At 44.2% G+C, this 24866-nt stretch overlaps 1 protein-coding gene across 1 annotated transcript in view; it reads left to right on the top strand.

The window, feature by feature from the left end:
• Positions 1-2531: 2531 nt before the first annotated feature.
• WIF1 (WNT inhibitory factor 1) overlaps positions 2532-24866 on the top strand; it is a 41887-nt gene continuing 19552 nt past the window's right edge. The window contains exons 1-2 of the mRNA XM_048944213.1: positions 2532-2707; positions 2794-2933. Of these exons, the coding sequence (XP_048800170.1) occupies positions 2575-2707; positions 2794-2933 (273 nt within the window). The 5' untranslated portion in view covers positions 2532-2574. The remainder of the gene's footprint in view (positions 2708-2793; positions 2934-24866) is intronic.

Here is a 24866-nt window from a genome sequence, read left to right as displayed (position 1 = left end):
ACAGCCACTGCACAGCCCCATATATGTGCTGAATCTCTGGGACATGCAGGGGAATGGTTTTCTATGCATATATTTCAACACGAACTTTCTTTTAGTCCCAGGAATATCTCACAGCTCAGTGCTTCAATGCAACTTGAACACGTCCATCTAATCTGTCTAATTGTGGATTTTATAACTAGGAACAGTACAATAAATTATGCCAATATGGAACTAATTTGAACTATTCCTTTTACAACATTTTTTCAGTTGTTTTCAGAGTGTGTGATTTTCATTATATATGAATATGAACTTCCAATCAATCAAGTTTTGAAAAATCTGAAACAATAGCTCACATGCATAGAAATGATTGACAAAAGTGCAATCAAACTGAAAGCCAGAAATGCACTTTTCTTTGTGGGCAATGTCTTTGGTCTGACAGCTTTGAATCCAGGATTCACACCTCTCCCTCAAACACCAAATTGGCTCTGGAAATGGAATTTGCAGCTTTGGGCAGAGGCTGAGATGGTGTCAGCAGGAGGATGATGGGGAATTGATGCCTTCAGGAAGGCAGCAACGGTTCATTTGGTCACGAGTTGACAAAAGAGTGTTCCTTTAAAAATGAAGGTGTTGAAGTCTATCTTTACTACAATCTATTAAAATAATGACAACTGCATTAAAAATAATAATAATAATAATTAAAGCAGTGTGTGTTTGCTAGATTAAATATTCTGTTTTATTTCTGCAAGCTCCTGTCTCATGTGCAATACACTTTCTAAGTCCAGCAGCAGGTGAGGCACCAGCTCCACACACACCTGTCTTTTTGGTAGCCAGCCTAGCCTATGGCTGTTTAGAATCACAGAATCATAGAGACATTGAATCATGGAATACCCCAAGGTGGAAGGGACCCATAAGGATCATAAAGTCCAGCTCCTGGCTCTGCACAGGGCTGCCTAAAAGCTCTGTCAGTGCCATGCTCTGCAATGGGTGTGCCACGAATGCAGCAGGAAAAGAACCAGAACAGAAAATGAAATGCTGTACTGTAAGCAATATGGAATAAAACAGGAATGTGAGAGACAAGCCATATTCCAGACAGCCATGTACAGCTGCCATACCATGAAATGAAGAGCATCTCAATCAAAGGTGTATGGAGCTGAATATCAGCTTCAATGCATTGAAAGTGATAGCAAAATTTGCACAGATGGGTCCCATAAATGCTCATAAAGGAACATAACATTTCACACAGAGGGTGGTGACACACTGGAACAGGTTGCCCAAAGAGGTTGTGGATGCCCCATCCCTGGAGGCATTCAAGGCCAGGCTGGATGTGGCTCTGGGCAGCCTGGTCTGGCAGTTGATGACCCTGCACTTAACAGGGGGTTGAAACTCGATGATCATTGTGGTCCTTTTCAACCCAGGTCATTCCATGATTCTATGATAAAGAACCCCTTATGCATGTATGGCAGGAACTATTGACCAATACGAAGCTGAAGGTGAGTTTCCTGGATCGCATCATTATTGTTGACAAGATGTGGTGTCACCACTACAAGCCTGAGTCAAAACAATAGTCCATGGAATGGCCACATGCGAATTCCCAACGTATGAGATGCAGTCCTCAGTGGGTAAAGTGATGTGTGCTGTCTTTTGAGGCAGACGTTTGCAAGCGCGGCATGCAGGCTCATGTTAATCGCTGGTAAAAACGCAAAGCTAAACGGTGGCGACTGTGATGAAAAATAGCGTTTTGTAGCTGACAATGCGCTTCATCAAAGGACGTTATTGTGCCGCCGCAAGGAAGGGCAGCGGCAAGAGCATCGGGGAGCCGCGTAGAAGCGGCTCGGAGGGGGATAGCGGCCGCCAGGGGGCAGCCTCGTCCCGGGAGCAGCCGGGAGCCGGGAGCGGTCACTGGGGCGAGCGGGGCGGTGGAGCACGGGAGTGGTGCTGCGATCCGGTGCGGTGCCCTATTCTCCTGTGTGTGAGTTTGTGTAGCATGTACGCGTGCTGGAACAGGCTGTCCAGAGAGGTTGTGGATTCCCACTTTCCTCGGTGTTCAAGGCCAGGTTGGATGGGGCCCTGGGCAGACTGGTCTAGTATTAAATGTGAAGGTTGGTGGCCCTGCATGCGGCGGGTAGTTGCATATTCATGATCCTTGAGGTCCCTTCCAACCCGGGTCATTCTGTGATTCCGGGATACTGCGATGCGCGCACGCCTTAGGGAAATGTGTGTGTTTCTCGTGTGCTGAGCCGCGGGTCCTGTTAGCAGCTCAGCTAAAATAAAATAAAATAGAACAGAAGTAAGGACTCGGCCGCAATCGTTTCCACACGTGTGAGCTGGCGGGGCTCCTGCCGGAGCGCCACGCGGGGATACTCGGGTTCATTCAGACTTTATCCATCCCGGCTGGCTTCAGCATTGAGAAAACAAGCAAACAAACAAACAGAAAACCTTCTTAGGAAAGAATACAGACGGAGCGCTCCCGCGGGCGAGGTCCCCGCCCCGCCCCGCCCGTCCCCGCCCGCCCGCGGGTGGTGGCGCGCAGCGGCAGAGGCGGCGGAGCGGCGAGGGCCGGGGCCGGGAGCGGGACGGCAGCGGCGGGCGCGGAGCATGGCCGCGGCGGGGCGGCTGTGTGCGGCGCTGCTGTGCGGGGCGCTCAGCCTGTGCGGGGTGCGGGCCGCGGCGCGGCAGCCCGACACGCTCTACCTGTGGATCGACGCGCAGCAAGCCCGAGTCCTCATCGGTAAGCGGGCGAGAGGGAGGAAAGGAGGGCGGTGGGGCTCCCGCAGCCGTGCCAGCGTCGCGCATCGCACCCTCTGCCCTCCGCAGGCTTCGAGGAGGACATCCTGATCGTGTCCGAGGGGAAGATGGCCCCGTTCACTCACGACTTCAGGAAAGCTCAGCAGAGGATGCCGGCCATCCCTGTCGGCATCCACGCCATGAACTTCAGCTGGCAAGCTACCGGACGGGTAGGTGCGGGCGAGAGCACCTCCGGCGAAGAGCCCGGGGCCGGGCGGTGCGGCCCGACGGGGCGCTGCGAAGGGGGGACGGCCTCGGAGCGGCTGTACCCGCGGGGCGGGTGTGGGCACCTTCCGTAGGCGTGCGGGCGCTCAGCGCGGGCCGTCCGCCGCTCTCCGCTCGCTCACGGTGCGCACCGAGCCGGGGGTGCCGGTAAGTAGAGGTAACCCTCAACGTGCCGGTTTTCGTCGCGAAACTGTGTGCTTAGAGCCACGCATCTCCGTGCGGATTCTTTTGTTGAAAAAGCGAGGGGCGCGCGATGTGTTTGCATGAGCGCACGCAGGTAGCTGGGCTGCTGGCAGCCTTCGTGTAAAGCTGGAAGGTGAGCCTAGGTTAGCACGGGTACAGAAAATCTCATGGGTAAAATGATTGTTTTTTACAAGGCTGGACACTGATGCTGTATTTTATTACATACCATGTATGAGAGCTGGGTAAAGATGAAACTGTGTGTATCTTCAAACAGTCAGTGACACCTGAATGTGCAATTCAGCCTATGGCAGCTTCACCAACATGGCTGTGTTTCTGGCTGTGTGAAAGAACCCCTCCTGGTGACAGACCTGCTTGGCTCTGCCGTGCTGTGTGAGGCCGTTGGGGTTTGGTTGTCAGTTCTGGAAGTGCTTCACCCCATGTTGTAGAAAAGGAGGGGAGCACGGAGTGGCATCACTGAGGCTGAGGGAATTGCTTGAAGTTGTAGGAGCTCTGTCTGGCTGTGCAGAAAGAACAAGTTTCCACCCCAGGGTCTGAGATTTACATCACAGAAATAATCTGTGAATTTCAGGATTATGTTTCCCGCTCTGTATTTTTCTCAGTCACGAGAAAAATACCTCTTTTGGGGAAGGAGGTTGAGATGTGAGCATGACACCATTCCTCCTTTCCCTCCCCTCACTCTGTTCCCTATTGGGTCACCTGCAGACAGCCTGGGAGGGAGAGACATGGCACTGCCCTTACTGCAAAGGGATGTGGGCTGAGAGAGTGCAGGGATGTGTTCTCCTTCTGCAGCCCGTGGGGAGAAACCTCTTTGAGCTGTGGCAAAGCTGATCAACCAGCCCTCCTTCTCTCTGCTGAATTAAGGTGTTCACATGGGAACAAAGATAGTTAGCAAGCAAACATGTACATGGTTAAAGTAACATCACTGACAACTCCATTCCTACAACAGCATGATGTCTTGTGGATATTTATGGATCTCAGAAATGTTAAAATTGAGAGACTTTGCATTGCAGAGTTTATAATCCCATTTTTACAAGTCCATTTGTGTGTATACTCACTACAAACTTTTGCACTCCGGTCCTATGGCTGTGGGTGTTTAAACACCTCTGCAGGTGAAGAGCAGGATTTCAGACTGAGCTAGGGAAGGAGCTCCAGCCTGCGAGTGTTTGAGGAGTTGGGTTAGAAAGGATGGACTTCACGCCCCAGAGAAATCACCTATTTTTGGCAGCACAAACCTGTTGGATTTTGCAGTCTCTTAGAGACATTCAAGCACAGTTGCCTGTTACCTGCAGTTCTCCTGATCCTCCGTGAAAAGCAGATCATCATTGTCCCCATGCCGCCTGAACCTGTACCTGATGAGAAGGGACAATAGAAAACATGAGTGTTTTTGCAGCCCATAGGGCAAAAGCATTCATCAGCATACCAGTTCTATGCATCTTAGTTGGAAAGTGCCCACAGCAGTCTTGCAAGTAGAACAGGATAGCAATTCCTTGTGGCAAAAAGAATATAATTTCTCCAGAATTTCCAGTATTTAGTAAAAAGAAGAAATGAGACTGTAGGTGCTAACAGGTTTTGTTTCTGTGTTGTTTAGTGTTTAAGTATAAAGGTACTTAGATGTTCCCCAGCATTCAGGAAAGTGCCACCTTACCCTGGTGGAACACTTCTGTCTGGGATCTGGGAGAGGATGGGAGAAAGAGAAGACAAGGTGAGAGGGCAGGAAGGGAAAGGAAAAGCAAAAGTAGAAGTAGTCTTTGACAGAATAAAGACATACAAGGTACCAAAGTACTACACTGCTTCCCGTAAAGCAGCCATTACCTGGCGTACATTTATTTTCTATGTGGTAGAACTGAAACCCTTTCTTCTGAGAGTCATGTATCTTGTGTCCTACTGGCCTCTCAGTGCCATGGGAGATTTGAAGATATCTCTTTAGGGCTCCACGGCTTTTGGGTCTGGCAACAGTAGGTTACTCCAAAAGTAATGCCTCCTATTAAATTCTATGGAAATTACAACAAGTACAAAGAGCACAATAATGCTATTTGATAGAGCAAATTCTCAGCTTTGGAACATTGTTTTTCAGCATAGTCACCACCATTAGCTGTGCATTTTTGCCAGAAATGAGCAAGAGCCTGCATGCCACGCTTGTAAAAATCAGCAGTGCTCCACTGTAGCTGTAGTCACTGCTGAAATGCACTGCCCACTGCTTCACTGTGCTCACATCCACTGCTTGGTCTCCATGAACGTTCAGCAGATGTCAGTGAATGCCAGTGAGTGCCGTTTTTTTCTGCATGGAAGAGTTCAGTGACACACCTTTGTTTCATCCCCATTTCCATGTCAGACACCACTGTGTCAGACTGCCCCTCTGCTGCCATCTGTCACACAGCAACAACATGTAACAGGATATTGGTGGGAAGGTTCAGCCTCTACTGACACACCACCAACATCCACCTCTGATATAATGGGCCAACATAACAAAATAGGCATTTCTTTCAGAGTAGCCCTTGTATGCACTATGTCCTCTATCAATAGCCAGAGCCTTGTTGGGTCTGCAGATAGCAAACTTCTGAGTGCATATAGGAATCACAGAATGGCTTCGGTTAGAAGGAACCTTAAAGCCCACCCAGTTCCAACCCCTTGCCATGGTCAGTGTTGCCACCCACCAGCTCAGGCTGCCCAGAGCCCCATCCAACCTGTCCTCGTACACCACCAGGGATGGGGCATCCACAGCTTCTCTGTGCAGCCTGTGCCAGTGCCTCACTGCCCTCACAGTGATGAAAAAAAGCAATTATGTCTATGCCATGACCCAGTTCCCAGCTCTGATACCAACAATGCAGGGGCAGGTGGGTGGCAGCCAGCAGTGGCTGCTCCATCTGTGTGGGGCTGAACCCCTCCTGCCTCGTGTCCCTGCCTGCACCTGTGCAAAGCAGATGTAAATGTCCTGTGGGCAGGTTGCACCGTCCTGCTCCTGGGGTAAATAGCAATGTAAATTGTAGGTTGGTAAATAATCCAACCCAGAGAGTGACAGTACTCCTCTGTCTTGCACTGCTGTATATGTCCATATTCCAGTTCAGAAACATATGCTGAATGTAACATGTTCAGGGCCGGATTCTGTACACTGAAGTGGAAAACCTGTATTATAAAGAGTTCAAGCTGTTTTCATTAGAAAATGTTTATCAAAGTAAATCATCAGTTGCCTTTAGTTCTTAGTTCATTAGTCCTAATTAAATACTAGGTGATATTAGGGAGAAATAAGCCAACAAACAAGCAGAATGTATCTCCAGATGCTGAATCCCTGTTTTTTCTGGTGAAGTCAAGATAAGCTGCAGGTTATGAGGAGCCAAGAATACCATAGAATGGGTTCGTTACCTTCTTATGCATTTTGTGTTTTCACATGTGAGCTACATGGTGCTGGATGCATGCTTCTTGTGGTGGGGCAGCAGTGGTCCTGCCCTCAGAGAGAAGGTGTGCATGTGTCCACAAGGGATTCAGTGCCAAAGAAATGCTTTTAGCCTGGGAGCACCTCTGGCCAACAAAGCACAGACATGAAGAGATAAGGGGAACTTGTCCCTGTGGGAAAGGCTGGGTCCCTTTTGAGCAAAAAGTTACTGATAGCAATGAGCAAAGTGAAAAGATGCCCACCTCTTAGGGAGGGATGATAGATATCATCAGTATCTCTGGGGAGACCTCATTGTGGCCTTCCAGTACTTGGAGGGAGCATATGAACAGGAGAGGGAGCAGCTGTTTATGAGGGTGGATAGTGATAGGTCAAGAGAGAATGGTTTTAAACTGAGACAGGGGAGGCTTAGTTTGGATATTAGGAGGAAGTTTTTCATCCAGAGGGTGGTGATGCACTGGAACAGGTTGCCCAAGGAGGCTGTGGATGCCCCATCCCTGGAGGCATTCAAGGCCAGGCTGGATGTGGCTCTGAGCAGCCTGGTCTGGTGGTTGGTGCACATAGCAGGGGGTTGAAACTACATGATCATTGTGGTCCTTTTCAACCCAGGCCATTCTATGATTCTATGAATATATTCTTCAGCATTTCTGTATTTTGAAGTGGAGCGCAGGAAAGTTAGGAAATTCCAGCTCTTGAAGGCCAGGGCTGGTCTCAGCAATATGATCATCAACTCCAAGTGGCTCCATGGCATCTCTGAAATTACCTTGTTTTACTGAGTCACAGCCTGACCATGAAGATCAGATGGAACCCCAACAATGCCAGGAGTTTTTTTTCCCTGTCCTAAGGAAAGCTAATAAACCGCAGATTCTAAGGCAGCAGTGTTACAAAACTTTGCTTCCTTCAAATATTATTATTTGCTTGGTAAACGAAAAGAAAACAAAGAATGGTGGATTTCAAAACATACATTTCTTCAAAGGAAGCTTTTTTCAGAGTGGCTGCCAAACTTTTCATAAAAATCTTATTCATACCCACTGATTCCAGTGATCCTTTTCAGCTTAGAAAATGTGTAATACTCACAATTCATTTATTTTCCTAATAAAAGTAGGGCTGTTCTGGAAATTGGGTCAAAGCAATCATGTAAACCTGCACTCCCGGGACTTACAGTAGTACCTTCACTGCGGTTTCATGTCACCAAACAGAGGAAATACTTTGTTTTCTGACCTCTGTACTAAAATTCCAATGTGGAATGTGAAGATGTTTACACACTGTGAGCATGATTTTCAGACAGGGGGCTCACGTACCGAGTGCAATGCTCCAAACCTTTAATATTTAGATTCTGTTCAGCTGTGGTATTTTGCATCTCAGTGTTGTAGACATGCCACCAGGGATCAAAGTAATGCTGTAGAGATCCCACTTCACTTAGCAAAGCAGGCATGTGCCAGCCATCTGTTGTATCTGTTGATAGAAAACAGCAGGAACGTTTCTCAGAGTTTTGCCAAGAAGTAAAAGGGGAATTTATTGCTCAGCAGAGATGAGTTACAAGGCACCTTGTCGTGTAAGTGACATCTGGTTTCCATAGTAATTTACATGCTATATGTGTAAACTACACAATTATTCTCTTTACGCAGCAGTCTAGTGCTGTGTTAAATAAACCATTCTTCAAGATTTTCATTGTTTGTCCTTTCTATAAATATTCTGCTATATTTTTAACAAAAAGCTGAAGAAATAAATTTTTTTCACTACTTTTACAGTAGTTGTTGCAACGTACAACATAACAGTTGAAAGGCACTGGAACTAACAGGACACCCCAAGCTGCAAGGCTATAGTTGTGAAGTGGTTCGAATTTGTCTCCCCACGTTACTAACAGTTTATTGGAAATTGTGTTTTCTGATCCACCCAAGGAGTCTTCTCTTACATTCTGCATACTTGTTTTATACTTTTTGAAGAAACATTTTAGTTTTTAGACTATGTGAACATTCCTCACAAAATGATACCACAAAGGCAACATCAAGATCAGCTTCCTCATGTTTTCTGGCTGATACTGCTCTCTCCTGGGTTATTCATTCATCACAGTGTTACTGAATGAACACAACATGGAGTGGATGTTATCCACAACGTGATGACTAAGTTAATTTTTAAAAGGTTGTGTTTTGGGAAGTGGATGTCCAAAGCCATCCATCCTGTGGCTGGAAATATGGAAAGGAGTACAGGAAGAACCTTCAGCGTGGAAACTGGAGGCAGGTTTAGGTGTAGGGTTTTGTACTTACCGTACTGTGGCTTCTCTGGGAGGAGATGGACACAGAAACAAGCAACCTGTGCAACTTCGTATGTGCTATGTGAAACATTGCTTTTCTTTTTGCTTTGAATGCAATAATCTGTCCAAAGTGTCTCAAAGGCTTCCCAGTGCCCACCTGAGGTGTCCCAAACGCAGTCTTTTGTTTTACAGATCCCTCCATTCCTCTGCCTCTTTTTCTTTCCCTTCTCTGAGTCTTCCCTAGTCAGATTTCTGTACCACCTTCATTTTTTGAGGAAGGCTTCTCAGACTTAAATTCAGTATTCATGCTGTGAGCACGCTAGGCTTGTAAAAGCATAGTAATGTTTACCATTTTGTTCTCTAGAGCATTCCTAAAAGATGCTCATAGTCCATTTCCCCTTTTGACCATACTGCCAAGGAATCAGCCATGATCATCAGGGCATTCCTTCCTGAGTAATACTACTAGTTGATTTAAAATACCTCATTATGTTTCACATTTTCTTTCCCTCTGTGTGTCACTTCTTATTTATCAACACTGATTCTCACCTATGATCCTACCAACCTGCCATTGGATATCAAAATAACCTCTTCACAGACGGCTTTAGCTGTTGAGCTGCCTAATATTAGGAAACTTTGCCAACTCATAATAAATCCCCTCTTCTACAATTGTTATCAGTATTTTGAACAGTGCAGCTCTCTTGAAAATGCCTTAGTCAACTCTTTTCACTACAAGTGCTGATGACTCACGAAGCATTTCTAGAACTGGACGGCTGTCACCAGTTACAAACCCACCAGTGGACCTCCTTATCTCATGATACTTTCTGGGGGCTTTGGTCTGAGACACTGTAAGCACTCTAGAAACTCAGCTGGGCACCACCGACCAGGTCATCTCAATCTACTTGGTGAGCTCTGACAGGTGCCTGAAAATGCTTTGCTGTGTCTTCCCTGGATGTCGCTTTTAGCTCTGTGTCTGCTTTCCTTCAGGAGAGATTTCAGACTTAGCTTTCCAAGTCCTCATTGGAGCATTATGCAAAAATTGGCATGATTCCTGCCATGTTCCTCTGATACCAAGGCTGGTTGAGTAAGTTTTATCCCCACAGCTGGGATTTCTGCAGTATGGTATTGAGTACCTCAAAACCCTTGGGATACACTATCAGGTTCATGCATTTGGTTACTATTCCCCTCCTTCTCCCTTAACACCAAGAAGCGTCAGTTTGAAACATCTCCTTAAGCTTCATAAAGCAAAGCTCTGATGTAGCAATTTAACACGCTTTTATTCATAAATATATATGCAAAACATTTATTCAGCTTTTTTTGTGCTTTCCTGTCTTTTTCTACACGTTTTCCACTCACTTGACAGCTGCCTGCTCTGAAGAATTTAATGAAAAATGTACTAACATTTTGACAACTTTCAAGAAAATCTACCACAAATCATTATTTATCTTGTTGCCGCTTTACATTTAGCTTGCTGAGTTTTGTTCTTTCTTTATCTCCTTTTTTTTTTTTCATTTTCATCTGCTTTCTAAAACATGATATTTTGCTTATGTTTTATTTTGCTGTTAAACCATATGAGTTTTCTGTTTAGTTCTTTGTTTGTTTGTTTCCTTTTTAAGGTTCAGGGAACTGTAACTGTTTATTTGCGGCCAAACTCCTTACTGCATCATAATGCAACCCAAACGTAGTGGAAAATTCAATCACCCAAAATGCACAGTGAAGAACAACAGCAATGTCAGTTGCACTGAAATTCTTGTTCTTTCCATAACAAAACATACAGTGTTCTTTGTATTGAATGATGTGTATAAAGTTCAGTAGCTGTCTGGGGATATGGGAAGATAGTTTTATTGGTATTTCTGTTGTGTAAATAGTTTTTTTGTTTGTTTGTTTGTTTTTAATTGAAAGGTAGTTGAAGAAACACAAAATCAGTCGTATTTTGGAAAAGCTGCTGAGTATGTGGTAAAGTTCACATTTTTTCCCTGCTGTTTGGTTGACGGAGACTGACATTGGTTATAATAAACTGTGATTGCAATAAAATGTGTGTAATACTGAATTGAAAGACTGGATCTTCTCATATAAAATGTTATTCAGACCTATGCCCAAAAAGCATCTGGTCTATCTGTAACAATTTGAGCTGAGCCAATTGTGTAGAGCAGTTTCAGAGAGCGTGCATGCATTGAGGTCAGAGCATTTTCCCCATAGGTGGTATCCTGGCAGGTGGTCTGTGTGAACTGGCAGTCCTATAGGCATCTGGCTGTGACACTGGCCCTACAGATCTCTAATGAGAGCTGTTGGAGTGTAGAAGAACCTGCAGAAGATTAACTTCTTTCTTTACGCTTTTGTGAGAAGAGCTAAAATAGACAAAACCAGACGAGCCTTCAAAATTCTGTCAGGCATCCATACTTTGTGCCCCTCTGCTGGACTCCCTCCAGTACATCCATGCCTCTCTTTTACTGGATAGACCAGACTGGGACCCAGTGCTCCAGAAGCATCTCATCAAGACAGGACAGAGGAGAAGAATCACCCCCCAACTTGCTGGCAGTGTTCTTCCTAATGCAGCCCAGGAGGTGTTGGCCTTCTTTGCCACACTGATATGTTGTTGGCTCGTGGTCATCTTGGTGTCCATCAGCACCCCCATCTCCTTCTACCATCTGTTTTGTAACTGGGGAGCCCCCAGTGCCTACTGATGCATGGCGTTGTTCCTCCTCTCAAGCATTTTCTGTACTTTTACTGGATGAACTTCAGAAGGTTCCTGCCAGCCCATTTCTGCAGCCTGGTGAGATCTCCCTGAATGGAACGCAATCCTCCAGCGTACCCTCCTGGTTATGTATCACCTGCAGACTTGCCGAGGATGTACTCTGTCACAACATCCTGGTTACGAATGAAGATGCTAAACAGTGTGAGAACTGGTGTGAACCTCTGAGGTATACCACTACTGACTGGTCTCCAGTTGAACTTCACGTTGTTAATCACAGCCCATTAAAATCTAGGCAAAGAGCAGCCCCCCTCACCATCCACTTAACATCAGTTCCACTTTCTCACTTTTTTTCTGTGAAGGCTTTGGAAGAAACTGTTTTGAAAGTCTTCCTAAAGTCAAGATAAACTTCTCTCCTCTCACTGTTAACACAAAACTATCTGGGCTCTATCACAAATCCGAGACTGGCTTGTACAATCACAGCAGCAAACCAAAGTCTGACTCAGCAAATTGTTATAAATGTAGCAAAGACAGTAATCCTGTTGTATGGTGGCACTGAGAAGCCTTTATGGGTCTGTGATACCTGAAATCTACCATAGTATTTGTTCATTCAAAGTCCATCCATAGGAGACCACTGAGCTGTACAGAAATGCTGAGGAGTTGGCCTGACAAGTCTGTCTGACTTGGAGAAGAGAAACTTGTGGGATAGAAATGCCTTAGTAAAGGCTTACAGAGATTTGAGATGGATTTGTTTCAACCAAACAAGAAAAACCCTGATTTTTTTTTTTTTTTTTCCCATCTATGTATGAAAGTGTGCTTTGTTTTGTAACCAGCCGATGGAATCCAGCTTCTTTGCCATACAAGGAGAGGTGGGCAATTACCTTCCAGCCGCTCCAGTACTTGCTGCCATCACTGCCAACTACCTCCATCAATAACTTGGAGACCAAACATTGCTTTCAGAACTGGTCCCACAAATCCTCTGAAGTTACCCCTTAGTCTGGGTAAACAGCTAGCAAAACCCAACTGATGCTAAGGGAAATAAATATGCCTGACATCAAACCTGGCGATCTCTCAGCTGCAGGTTTTGGCCCAGCACCAGGGAAAACAAATTTCCCAAACAGCAGCTCACTAATGAGAAGACCTGTCACCAGCTCTGGGCACCCAAGCAGAGATCCCAGTAGCAGAGCAGCAGAGGCAGCCCTTGCAATGACGGCTGCTGTGGAGAGGCAGCAGATCTTAGGCCATCCTGGCCATCAGAACCAGTTCAAGGCTATCAATGCTGCCATTACAAACGTGTTTTTTTTTCCTAAGAGCATGAGGAAGGCACGGTGAGATCACAACCTTTTGATGAGCAGGAGGAGATAGGCTCTACCAAAATATTATTTACTCACTCTGAACTTGTAAATGTGTGAATATTGATATAGTCAATGGGAATTTGAGACTAAAAACCACATAGGCAAATAATCACCTCCACTGAGCAGCTTCAGCACAACTACCACCTTCAGTCTGTTCCTTTAAACTTCAGTAAACACTGCTTTCATTTTTCCAGGTTTGAGCCTTAGCCAGTTCTCTTTCTTGCAGAGATTCTGGGAAATAAATTGAATTGCTGAAATACAGTACATGGAGTGAGCAGGTTGAACCAAATTTATTTTTTCCCTATGAAGTCACACATACATTGAGTAGCTGCCAACAGCTCCATGTCTGAGAGACTCAAGGCAGGGACCCCTGTCTTCAGGGACAACAGACCTCTGGCATCTGTCCTAGAGGAGGGGGAGGCAAAATGCAGATATCTGGGCCTGTAGTCACAAGCAAGAGATGACATTCACAGCCATACTGAGTGCTAGGAAATACTTCACTTAGCTGGACACATTGATCATTATCTTGGTTGGTTTTTAAAATGTATTTATTTTGTGTGTTCTTTTTTCTCTTTTCTTTCATCTTTGCACTGGAAAATCTATTCAGATTGAATCGACCAAATGAGATTTCTGTATTGACAAGGGAGCACAGCTGAAAGTGTATGGCCCAACGCATTGCTATGACCCAGTGCATTGCTCCCATACAGCTGCAATGTGCTGGCAGTGGGTATGGGTGGAAATGCTCACACCGTCCCTCTCCAGGCAGAAACCAGAGGCCCATCAGGAGCCACCACGGCTTTGCTCTTTTACTCAGTGTAACAACTGCCTTCTTTTAATGGGACAAAATCTGCACATTACTCTGCCCACTGATAAGAGCTCAGGTTTGGGTCATGCCAATGTGCATATTCTCTTTACTTAAAAGGCCCTTTTAAACTGTGCTGTCAAACATTTGCAGTCAGGTGAACTTTATCGTTTGCATAGTCGGTGCCATGCTGCTGCTGTTCCTGTGATTTGCTTGTAGAGGAATTGAGACCTCACAGTGGAGTTGCAATGTTTAAAACATTTCTAAGTATTTAACTTGCTTATGTAAGAGCTTTATTCATCCAAAAGTGAGGTTTTCTCATCCTGTAAAGCATAATTAATTAGTGTAAGTTCATTCAGTTAGGTTAATGGGAAAATATTTAACGAGATGAGGAATCCTAGAGTTTGCTGGCTGAGTACACAGTTACCTGGAGGCATAGAGCCTGAAGCTCTGCAGGTTCTCATGAAATCTGTTTCCCTACCTCTCCTCATCCCCAGCAGCTCCAAAAGAAATTTCTGTCTCTGGCTTTTTAATTGTTCCCTGTTGCTGTCCACAAGGACACAGTAACTGCAGAAAGGTCTTTCTTTCCTTCTTGGCTTAGAGCAGGGATGGGGTATACCCAGTCAAAGCCCCAGGCCAGTAGGCTCATGAGCAGTGGGAAGCAGAAAGTGAGTTTTGTGAATGATAGAAAGGGACAACCATTACCCTTCTGTGAAAGTGGTAGGACACATTCACAGGACATTTTATTTTAAATGCACAAGTACTACTGTGATGATAGTCAAGCAGCAAAGAGATGTTTAGGTGAAGCTTGCTTTCATCTCTGATTACAGACACAAAGATAAGCTGGAAAGATCAAGTAATGTTGTGCCTACATTAGTTCCTATGGAAAAATCCAAGTGACGTTTCTGGTAAGCACAAGATGAGCTGCTGACACTCAATGCATAGAAAATATTTGAAGACATTCCTTTGTAAAAGGAAAAAGCCTTGGATTAAAGTGTGTACGAACTACCCATTGAAAACCCAGTTACTGACTAAACATGTCTTTCAGTATAACATGGAAAATGCGCCTTCTTGTTGAAGTGCATTGTTCACGTGTTGTCTTTTAAAGTATACTAATAGCCTACACATAATTTAGCCTTTTCCCATAAACAGGTTTCTACTGATTTAAAAATCTGCTTGTGGAAATGAGGATGGGTATTTGCATATGATCAGTGTGGTTCGGGTTTGAGAGTTTTCTTCCATATACGGTTCCCTAAAAACCTCTCTAACAGCTCTTGTGGGTCAGCAAACCGTGGCATTCCCCTTTCTGCCACCTCTAACTCATAGCCCCTCTGTCAGCTAGGCACAACTGAAAGGTACAGCAAAAAGCTCTTAAATTAAGGCAGTTGGCCTTTATGGACAAACATATTTCCCCCAGATCTCTGTGTATCCTGGACTGTACAGCTCACAGCTGCACGCCTTGCTGTGTGTCAGCATCCTGATGTCCCCGGCTGACGGAATGAGCCACATTTCCAAAGGCTGCCCAGCCTTTGCCGGCAGATCCGCATGAGGGAGCCTCTATGCTGCGTGCACCGCCCGAGGCTCTGTGCCGACGCAGCATCATCTTCAGCTGAGAGAGATCACAGCCTGTGCCATCATGAAAGCCTCTGGTTCAGCACACCTGGCAGCTGACATACCCTCGTGATCACCTGGTCCAGTATGGACCACTCTGTTCCACTCTGTTCTCCAACAACCCAATCTGTTTGTCACTTTGCTGAGGGGTGTGCTGTGTTCCACACAGAGTACAGCTCCAAGACCACATTTTGGGAACACCTTTGGAATCTAGTGCTGCTACTCCAAAGAACCCTGTTAATAAGCACTGCCTTAAATTTAGATAAACGTGAGTCAACTCGAACTGTTCCCAGTACAACCTCAGTGAACAGCAACAAGTTCATATTTCTGAAGGCAGAATCATATGCATGGATTGTTCATGTTTTTGTTGTACCTCAATACCTCTGGGAATGTGCATGTCTTTTTTGTGCATGTTCTGTTGATTTCAGCACTGGATTGGAGAAACCTTCTAGCTCATGGTTCTCAGCTTTGATTCTCCCACTTTCTAGGAGTATGAAATCTGAGTTTTGATAAGAACATTTGATAAGGGAACATTTTGCCTCCCTTCCAGCATGGTTCCGCTGTGGTTTCAGCCATGCCATCAGCTGACAACTTTTTTTTGCCATCCCATCCCATGCCATCCCATGCCATCCCATGCCATCCCATGCCATCCCATGCCATCCCATGCCATCCCATCCCATGCCATCCCATCCCATCCCATCCCATCCCATCCCATCCCATCCCATCCTATCCCATGCCATCCCATCCCATGCCATCCTATCCCATGCCATGCCATGCCATGCCATGCCATCCCATCCCATCCCATCCCATCCCATCCCATTCCATCCCATCCCAACCCATTCTTCTCATGCCAGCACAAATGTGGCTACTCAGGAAGGAAGTTGGTCTGGCTGAAGACTAACCTTACAAAAAGAAGTGATTGATTGTCACCTTGTCCATCTTGGGCAGCTCAGCCAACGGTCAAATGTGAGGTGGGCAGGGCCACAGCAGCATAGTACAGATTTGGAGAACAGACCTCGCAGCTCAACAGCATTTGCAGCACATTGTTCTACCCTGGTGATCCTGAAAGCACTTGGACCACACTCAGCCCAGAGCCTCCCACTTCATTCAGTCAATTAAGGCTGTCCGGGGGGATCTGGAGATCCTCCAACAGCCTCTGACTCTGGCAGAAGTGATGGTCTGTCAGCATATCAGGGAGCAACAAAAGTTACTGAGTGACACAAAGGACAGTTTGCCTCAGCCTGCAGCAGCAGACCAGATTCACCATAACTGTCTGCCAAGGAATGAGCTGCAGCTCTCAATCTCAAGGAAACTCTTCAATCCCAGATGCAGGGAGTTACCTCAAAGCAAAGTACAGATTTCTGATGCCACTGAATTCCCTTTGGTTTTTCAGCTGAACTGTCCCAATAGCTTTTTCTCTAACAAAAAACAAGGCTGGGGCCTCTGCAAAGCATTCTTCCAGTGAGCTCCCAGCTGCTGGCCCTCGCTGTCAGGATTTATGCTGCTTTTATAGGTCACGTCATTCAGAGTGAGAACACCTAGTAGGATGTTGCTTTCACAAAATGAACTTCATGTGCTTTGGAGTAGGGATCATTTCTTCAAGTTTATGTGAAGGGTTTGTCCAGGAGCTCAACTTCATTCCAACTGATATCACTCCTCCCAGTTTTTTTGTATTCCTAAGTGAAGGACTGCCCTGATCATGGCAGCCCCGCCTTCAGCTGGGAGCTGTACAGACACAGACTCTGCCTATGTAATAGTTGTAAAGACAGAAAAGTTGTGTGCAGAAATGTTCAGCTCCTGACCAGAAACTGGGGTAAGGCAATACTTCCCTGCCTTATGGTGAAGGTAAGCTCATCTTGCATTGATGAACTCCAAGTGTGATTATAGAGGCTGTAACTATATGAGGGCCTGTGTGGTAACTGGAAATATTACACTAATGTATGTCCACAGACTGAGGTCTTATCTCAATAAGCAAATCATTTTCATCTCAGGTACACAGCAAATGGATGTCAGGGGAAAATTCTTCACAGAGAGTGGTAAGGTGCTTGGCACAGACAGCCCAGCAAGGTTGTGGATGCTCCATCCCTGGAGGTGTTCAAGACCAGGTTGGATGGGGCCCTAGGCAGCCTGGTCTGGTACCAGATCTGGAGGTTGGTGGCCCTGCCTGAGGCAGGGCGTTGGAACTTGATGATTGTTGGGGTCCCTTCCAACCCAAGCCATTCTGTGATCCTATGAAACACACGTGGGATTTCATTTGTTTGTTTTTCATATATTGATCATTTAAATATTTAATTTAGTTCCTTGATGGTAGTATCTAGAATTTCCTTTGGCGAATAAGAGCAAACTGAATATTCACAAAGAGGCATTTAAAACCCATGCCGAAGACATTAAAAGCGGAGTGCCAGGGGAGTATTTCTAACAACAAGTCTGAAAAGAGCTGTTTTTTTTTTTTTCAAAACATATTCACTCTAACTTTTACACACTTGCTTGGAATACAAGTGAAGGCCATTATCTACTGAGCAGTCAACAAAGAAAGCCTCACTTACAGAGGTGCTGAAAGCTTCGTTTCTCTGAGACTCATGCAAGTGGAAGCATCACCCCTGAGACCTTGGAAGGACTCCAGTCTGACAGAAGCTGCTGTGGGATTTCATAATTTTCAAGACAGATCATTGCTTATGTTTTGGAAAGAGATACTTACGATACAGGAGTGCCAGTTAAAGCCAAGACTGAAACACATGGACTCAATAAAGGTCCAATTACGTGACCTTTGCTGTTTGCCACGCTTTTAACTTGTGTAAGTTATTGATTACACTTTCATGAGATCATAATCAGAAGATTGTTCTTTGGTAATGGTGTGCCAGAGGAGCTTTATCCTCCACTTCAAAGCTGTCCTGGGAGGCTTAAGAACAAAGAGTTGGGAGTTTGAAGCCTGGCCAGAATGAATCTGTGTGCATTATCCATGTTTACCACTGTGCAAGGGGTGGATTAGCCTATTCTCCAACTGTGAACTTTCTCTCATCACATCGGGTGAGCCACCATCTCTAAGGTTTACATTTGTGCTTTTAGAAAAGATTCTGTTTAATTAAATGTAGCATTTGCTCAGATCTCCATCAAAACTAGTCTAAATTGTTACTTGTTAGTGCAATCATTTCCCTAATTGTTGAGGTTTTATTGAAATTATTTTACATTATCTGAAAGGAATGAGGCTAATGTATTAGTTACAAATAAATCTATCTAGAGTTTGAAACTGCAAACTCTCTGTAATCTATGTAGAAATGCAGCCCCAGGACCAGCCAGCCCAAGTTCTCATTTCTCTTTCAAGCTGTGGGAGGGAAGAAAATAACCTCACAGTTTATTCTCAGTGTAGATAGTGCTGTGCAGATATGTCACAGGTTTAAACAGCAGGCTTGTATAGATAACATGTACAGATATATATATATATATATATATGTGCTTCACTTTTTTTTTCCTCAAAGGAGCAGCAAAAATCTCCTAATTCCCCCCTTTTTCATTAGCACTAGGAAATTGGCATTTTGAATATCTCTGGTCATAAAATCCCTTATAGGTACGGCACTGATCTTTTGCCTGGTGACTAAAGAATGAATTAGCCCTTATTATGCCAAAGGAAGAAATAACTTTTCATAAGAAGAATTATTACAGATTCTCTGGATTCTGGAGCAATGTGTGTCCTCAAACATTTGAACACGATGCAGGGTTATGCATCATTTTTTAAATCTGAGCTCTAATTACTAATTCTTCTTTCTGTGCACTGCTAGCTTCTCTCCCCCAGTGAAGAGAGATTTTATTTTCATCCATACGATATGGTAGGAAACAATTTGAAGGGCATATGTATGCATTCCAGCCTGGTTCATGCTGTTCATTCCTTGCTAAAGACTTTCAAGATGCAGTTAGCTGTACATATTTATCAAAACCACAGCCTTTGTCTCTTTTAATTGTTTAGAAAGTAAGTAGAGAAGCAGGAGTAAGATGTGTTACGGGAAACCTATTAAAAGAGAAAACCAAAGATGTTCTCATTTGCTTCTGAGTAAAGCAAGATGGAGGAGGAGTAAGACCTGATCTTCCTGCATTGAATAGCTGTCAGTGACTTTGTTTTTTAAGAACTACATTCTACATGCCTTTGCAGCAGCTTACTTGTACTTACCTGGGAATTGCTTGGAATTGAATCTGTTTGTCCACGTGCTGCTTTCTGAGATGCCAGCCCTGGGGAGCATGACCCTGCACTCCAAGCCTCAGCCCCTTGCTGATCCTGCATCAGTGGGTTGGCTCCCACCTGCACCAATGCTGTATTTCATTAGCAGACTAGCAATGGGTTGACAGACAGAAATATGATTGGGTGGTCCTGGACTCAGTGATCCTTGTGGGGCCCTTCAACTCAGGATATCCTATTCTATGATTCTGGGATGGGAGTAATTGCCATTTCTTTGGCAACGTGTCTCAGGCAGCCTGCTTTTGCTGCATGATGAGTTTCAAAGTTAATGACCTCCTGAGGTATTTGGGCTTTTTCTTTTTCACTGGTGTCCCTCTAGAAGCCCACCCTTTCTACCAAGTCAAATTCCAGTCTCAGGTGGGTTTTCAATGAGCTCTTCACATGCTAGAGAACTTCCAGAGCTCAGAGTGTAAGAGGAAGTATCAGCTCAGAATGACCAAGTACTCTCCCGTTTTCCATATCCTCCAAAGACTAGACAACTGCCAGAAGCCTAATTGCTAAACATAATCTCAATCTGTTACTTTGTTGCCTCACTTCATATTACTTCACTTTGAAGAAATTCTTGCCTCATTTTTTGGAGGACCGGCTAATACGTTTTGCAAAGATTTCTGTCAATCTCTTCTGTACAGAGTAATCTTGAAACCCCATGATGCCATCTTCCAAACTTTGGAGCTCCTTTTGGTAATGATCAGGTAACATTTATTTCCCAGCTTTCTGAATCATTCTATTGAAGGGTCTGATCTGCCATCCACAATGATGTGCCACAGAGGACATTAAGCATCAGTTAAATATTCCATGGACAAAACCGGAGAGGTTTTAGAATCATAGTATAACAGAGGTTGGAAAAGACCTCTAAGATCATCTGGTCTGTCTATCTACCACCAATATTGACCACTAAACCATGTCCCTAAATACTGCATCTACCCTTTCCTTAAACAGCTTCAGTGATGGTGACTCCACTAATTTTGAACCATTCTTCTTACGAAATATAAAATCATTATAACCACAAGTGATTGTTGTTGCAAGTTGCATGTAGGGGTTCACTCCATTGTTAAAAAAGTCTTTGTCCTCATGCACAGACTTTCCTCAGTCGTCCAGTTTCATTAAATGAATAAAGACAGTGTAAGAGACTCTGCAGAGCTGTGCATTTCAGTACATCAGTGTGCAATTAACACTGTAACATGCTGTACTTTTCTTTGAGATATTTCATTGAATTCTAATTTGGGTACTTCTTTAGAAAAACAAAGCCATCTCTATTTTTCCTTTTGTGTGTGTGTGTATCTCTCTTTTTGTTAATCCTACTGCTTCAGTTCCACCTTCCAGGAGGGGACAAGCAGGTAAAGTCAAGCTGCCTCCTCTGGCAGAAAAACAAAACCTTGTAAGCAGACAGTTTATTTGCTGTCTAAGGAGGATCATTATGTTGTTCATTACAGCAGTGTCTAGACTGCACTGCAATAACAAAATGTGCTGCTGACATACTCACAACTGTGGCCAAACTCCTTCAAATAGCCCCATATGCACAGTACAGCTAGAGCCTCTCCTCAGCTGAAATTCATCTCATTTGCTTCATGTTTCATCTTGGAACACAGAAGATGCACTTCTCTGACCTAATGCAGTTACTATCTTGGAGATGCAATGGTCCATGCTGTAAACACCTAGCAAACTCATACATTGCCTCACTTTGTTATTTTATATATGGCATACGCATCTGTGAGCATCTGCTATGTATAATGCATGCTAGAATCTTCTAAGATGTGCATAGTCAGAAATATCTATGGTTCTGGGATAAGAAGGAACTTCTTTTGATGAGTTTCTTCTCTGAAATGAAGAAAATAGTCATTAGGGCATGTTTGCAATTTAATTGACAGCAGAATGGAATGCCAGCAACAATCTCTTTAAAATAATGAGAAGGAAGTATGGTTCATTTCTTACCTCTACTTGCAAAGCTAACACACCTTTTATTTTCTTTGTTTGAAAGGCTGCAGATTTCATTAGGTTCTTGAGCTGAGACATACAGCAGTTTAAGCTACTCTGCTTCACTTTAATGTATAACCATTACTTCTAATCCTCCAGCTTTCATGTAAAATGAAGAAAACATAAAGCACATTCCTGCAAATGCTTTGATTAAATATGAAACAAAAACAAAGTAGGCACAACATGGCATTTAAGTGATGAGAAAATTATAATGCAGTAGATCTTGCCCTGAAGAAATGAGTTCTGTAGGAATTTAAAGTGTAAAACCAAAGTGCCGACAGATGTTCACTACAGTACTTGTTAGAGGGCTTCATTATTTTTATTACCTTTTAGATTCCTCTGATTTAAAGAAAGCGTCCACTGAAAGTCCATAAAAGTTAATCCTGACTTTGGAATTATTTGCCTAAAATGAAATTTCCTCCCTTTGCTGAGGGTTTTGCCCACATGGGGAGTGGTTGTGGGGTGGCCATGTGGGGCTCCTGCTTCTGGAGGCACCAACTCACCAGACGGCGCACGTAGGGTCTGCAGAGCACTTCCCTCCCTTTCTAAGGGTCCCATACAAAGTGTTCACACATAGGGAAGAAGCATACTTCTTCGGGTGCGTGCTGAAGCCAAAATCTCTTCCACTCGTGTCAAAGATCAACCCTTTATTGGAAACCCAGTTTCCTCTATCACCTCTTTTAACCATTTCTTTATGGTTTAGCCTCAGTACCCGATTTTGTCCCTCAAATGCCAGACAGTACATAGACAGGCTTCAGACACAAAGTCACGAGAATGTTTCTATGAAGGAAAACAGATTCTAGATTGTGGTTCTTTTCCCATTATCTCTCAGCAATATCCAAGGGAGTTTTGTTTGCACTACCAGGTCACTCACAATGACTGCTAACAGTATGAATTGTGGTAGTCACTATACAGTACCCAAATGTCCAGATTTTAATTGCACAGGCCTATCTCTTCAATTAAACATCATGATTAAATTTCATGCTATGCTGAAGCATGGTAAATATTTACTGAGGATGTGTTGTTTGCTTTTCAGTCATGCTGATTAATGCAGGTTAATTGGCAATCAACTCAAATTACACCAGGACAATACTGGAGACTGGATATGGAGATTGTGTCAAGACAGATTGCTTCAAAACTGGTAGGATTTATGGCAGACAAACCTCGGATTGACAGATTTGAGGAGCTGAACTACTCTCCTTCATTGTGCAGCCTCTCTAGACTGATTTTGTGTAGTATTTTTTAACTTAAAATTTGACCAAACTAGTCCAGCAAATGTGATTTGCAAATGCACTCTGTAGCACATGGTTTCATAACTTCAAAATCGTGCTAGCTGGGTCTACTTGCACTGTTCCGTAATTTTTTTGATACCACCATGCCAAGAAGGTCAGATTTTGTAAACTAAGCAGATGCACAGAAAGAGAGCAGGTATGCTTCCCTAATTCAGACTGGTTTTCCTACTGAGAAGCCCATTGCTTGTGCAACATCTCTTCCCATCTTTTTAGTGTGTGAGCAGGACTTACCTCCTGCCTCGTCTGCACCTCTGTCCTGGTTAGAAGAATTCCTTCCTTGAAAAGCAGTAATGGCTGTGACTCATGGCACAATTGGTTGCCTTTCCCACTCCTAACTTTCTTTTTGTCTTTGTCCTTAGGCATCATTTAATTACAGAAAATAAAATTCCAGTCCATTCTTTACACATCAGGGCTTTGGCTCACAAATTGACCTGCTACAGCAGCGTGGCTAGAATGAAAATATGGGAACGGAGCTATTTGGTTTAGTTACCAGTTGTTGTTTACTAGAATAGTAAGAACATAATGTTTTAATATCCCAGCCCATTATGACCTGGTTTAGATACAACCAAACATCAAAGCTAACCAATGAGAAACAGACAGTGCAGCATTGACTCAGTCACTGTAGTATTCCATAGATGTGTGGAGACATATAATTATTTTTCTGAACCAAAGTTTTATTTGAAAACAAAAATGTTCACAATCTAAGACTTTATGGCTTGTTTTCATATTTTGGCATGGTGTATTGTATTGGAAAAAAATTCTTTAATTAAAAGCAGCCTTTTGAATGACTTCAATTTTCATCTCCTATTTTACTGCTTCTCTCCATGTCCCGTCTCCCTCCCACATATGCTTCATGTGTTTAAGCCACCCTCAACAACTTCCACGGCTTCCTTCTCTGCTGTTGTTTGGTGAAGCCTCCTCTGAGGCTTCCATGCCTACATAATAACCTTTGGGCAGAGCACAGCCCCACAAGCTGGGGTCACTTTGCTGTCTCCACAGAGTAAGTGGACGTGCTGCCAGGCCTGATGAGGAATTCCACAACAACCTTTCTATCCATTTTTGGAAAGCCTTGCTGGTGGCACCAGGAGCTTTAGGGCTCTGGTCTCTCACGTGCTGTTAGAGCTTCTGCTCAAGTTTGTACTGAATCACAGAAAGGCTCAGGCTGATCTGAAATGAGATCTTGAGACCAAGCAGCCTGTCCTCCTGCTCAAGCTGCCTAGAGCAGGATACCCAGGACCAGATCAGTTGGGTTTCAGATATCTCCACAGAGAGTCTCTACAGCCTGTCTGAGAAACACATGACAGTGTTCAATCACCCTAAGGTAACACAAAGTGTTTCCTGATGTTCAAATGAGCCCATTGCCTGCTGTCCCATCACTGAGCACCACTGAGAAGAACCTGCTTCCATCTGTACTGCTATGGATGGATAAGATCCACCTGATCTTTCTCCTCCCCAGGCTGAATGGTCCCAGATCTCTCAGCCTCTTCCATACATCAGGTGCTCCAGACCCTTAATTATCTTTGGGGCTGTTCACTGGTCTCATGACAGTAAGACAGGAAAACTGGTTATGAGAGAAAAATTACAATCTTCTAGCTAAGGACATTGACTGCCATCTCACAGACATGAACTAACCGCCATTTATTAGCTCAAAGTTCTCATAGAACTTTAGCTTTAATCTCTTTTTGCAATTGTAGCTAAAAAGCAGGCTTAACAATACCATATGCTGTCAATGAGATGCTGTATGAGAATGTATTTTTACCTCTGTCCATTCTAAGGCCTCAACTGCTTTTCTGAGAGCAGCAGATAAAATTACCTTTCCATGTTTCAGGGTAAATGAGAAGCCAGACTTTAGGGAAATGGTTCATTTCCTCTTGCTCAGTGCACCTGCAGCTGTACCTTAGGAGTGCCCATGTCCATTAACAGCAGTGGCTTGCTGAGATGCATGTATCTCAGATGTACGTGGTGTGTGCATCTATGTATGCTGCAGGCACATGGCATTAGACAAGAGGATTCCCACTTTGCATCAAATATGAAGAAATGCTGAGCAGATGACTCAACAGAGAGGCTGAGCTTCCATGGAA

Source organism: Lagopus muta, chromosome 1 (assembly GCF_023343835.1).
Source record: "Lagopus muta isolate bLagMut1 chromosome 1, bLagMut1 primary, whole genome shotgun sequence".
Taxonomy (NCBI): Eukaryota; Metazoa; Chordata; class Aves; order Galliformes; family Phasianidae; genus Lagopus; species Lagopus muta.
The sequence above is the reverse complement of the archived record's forward strand: the minus strand, read 5'-3'. Positions and strand labels throughout refer to the sequence as shown.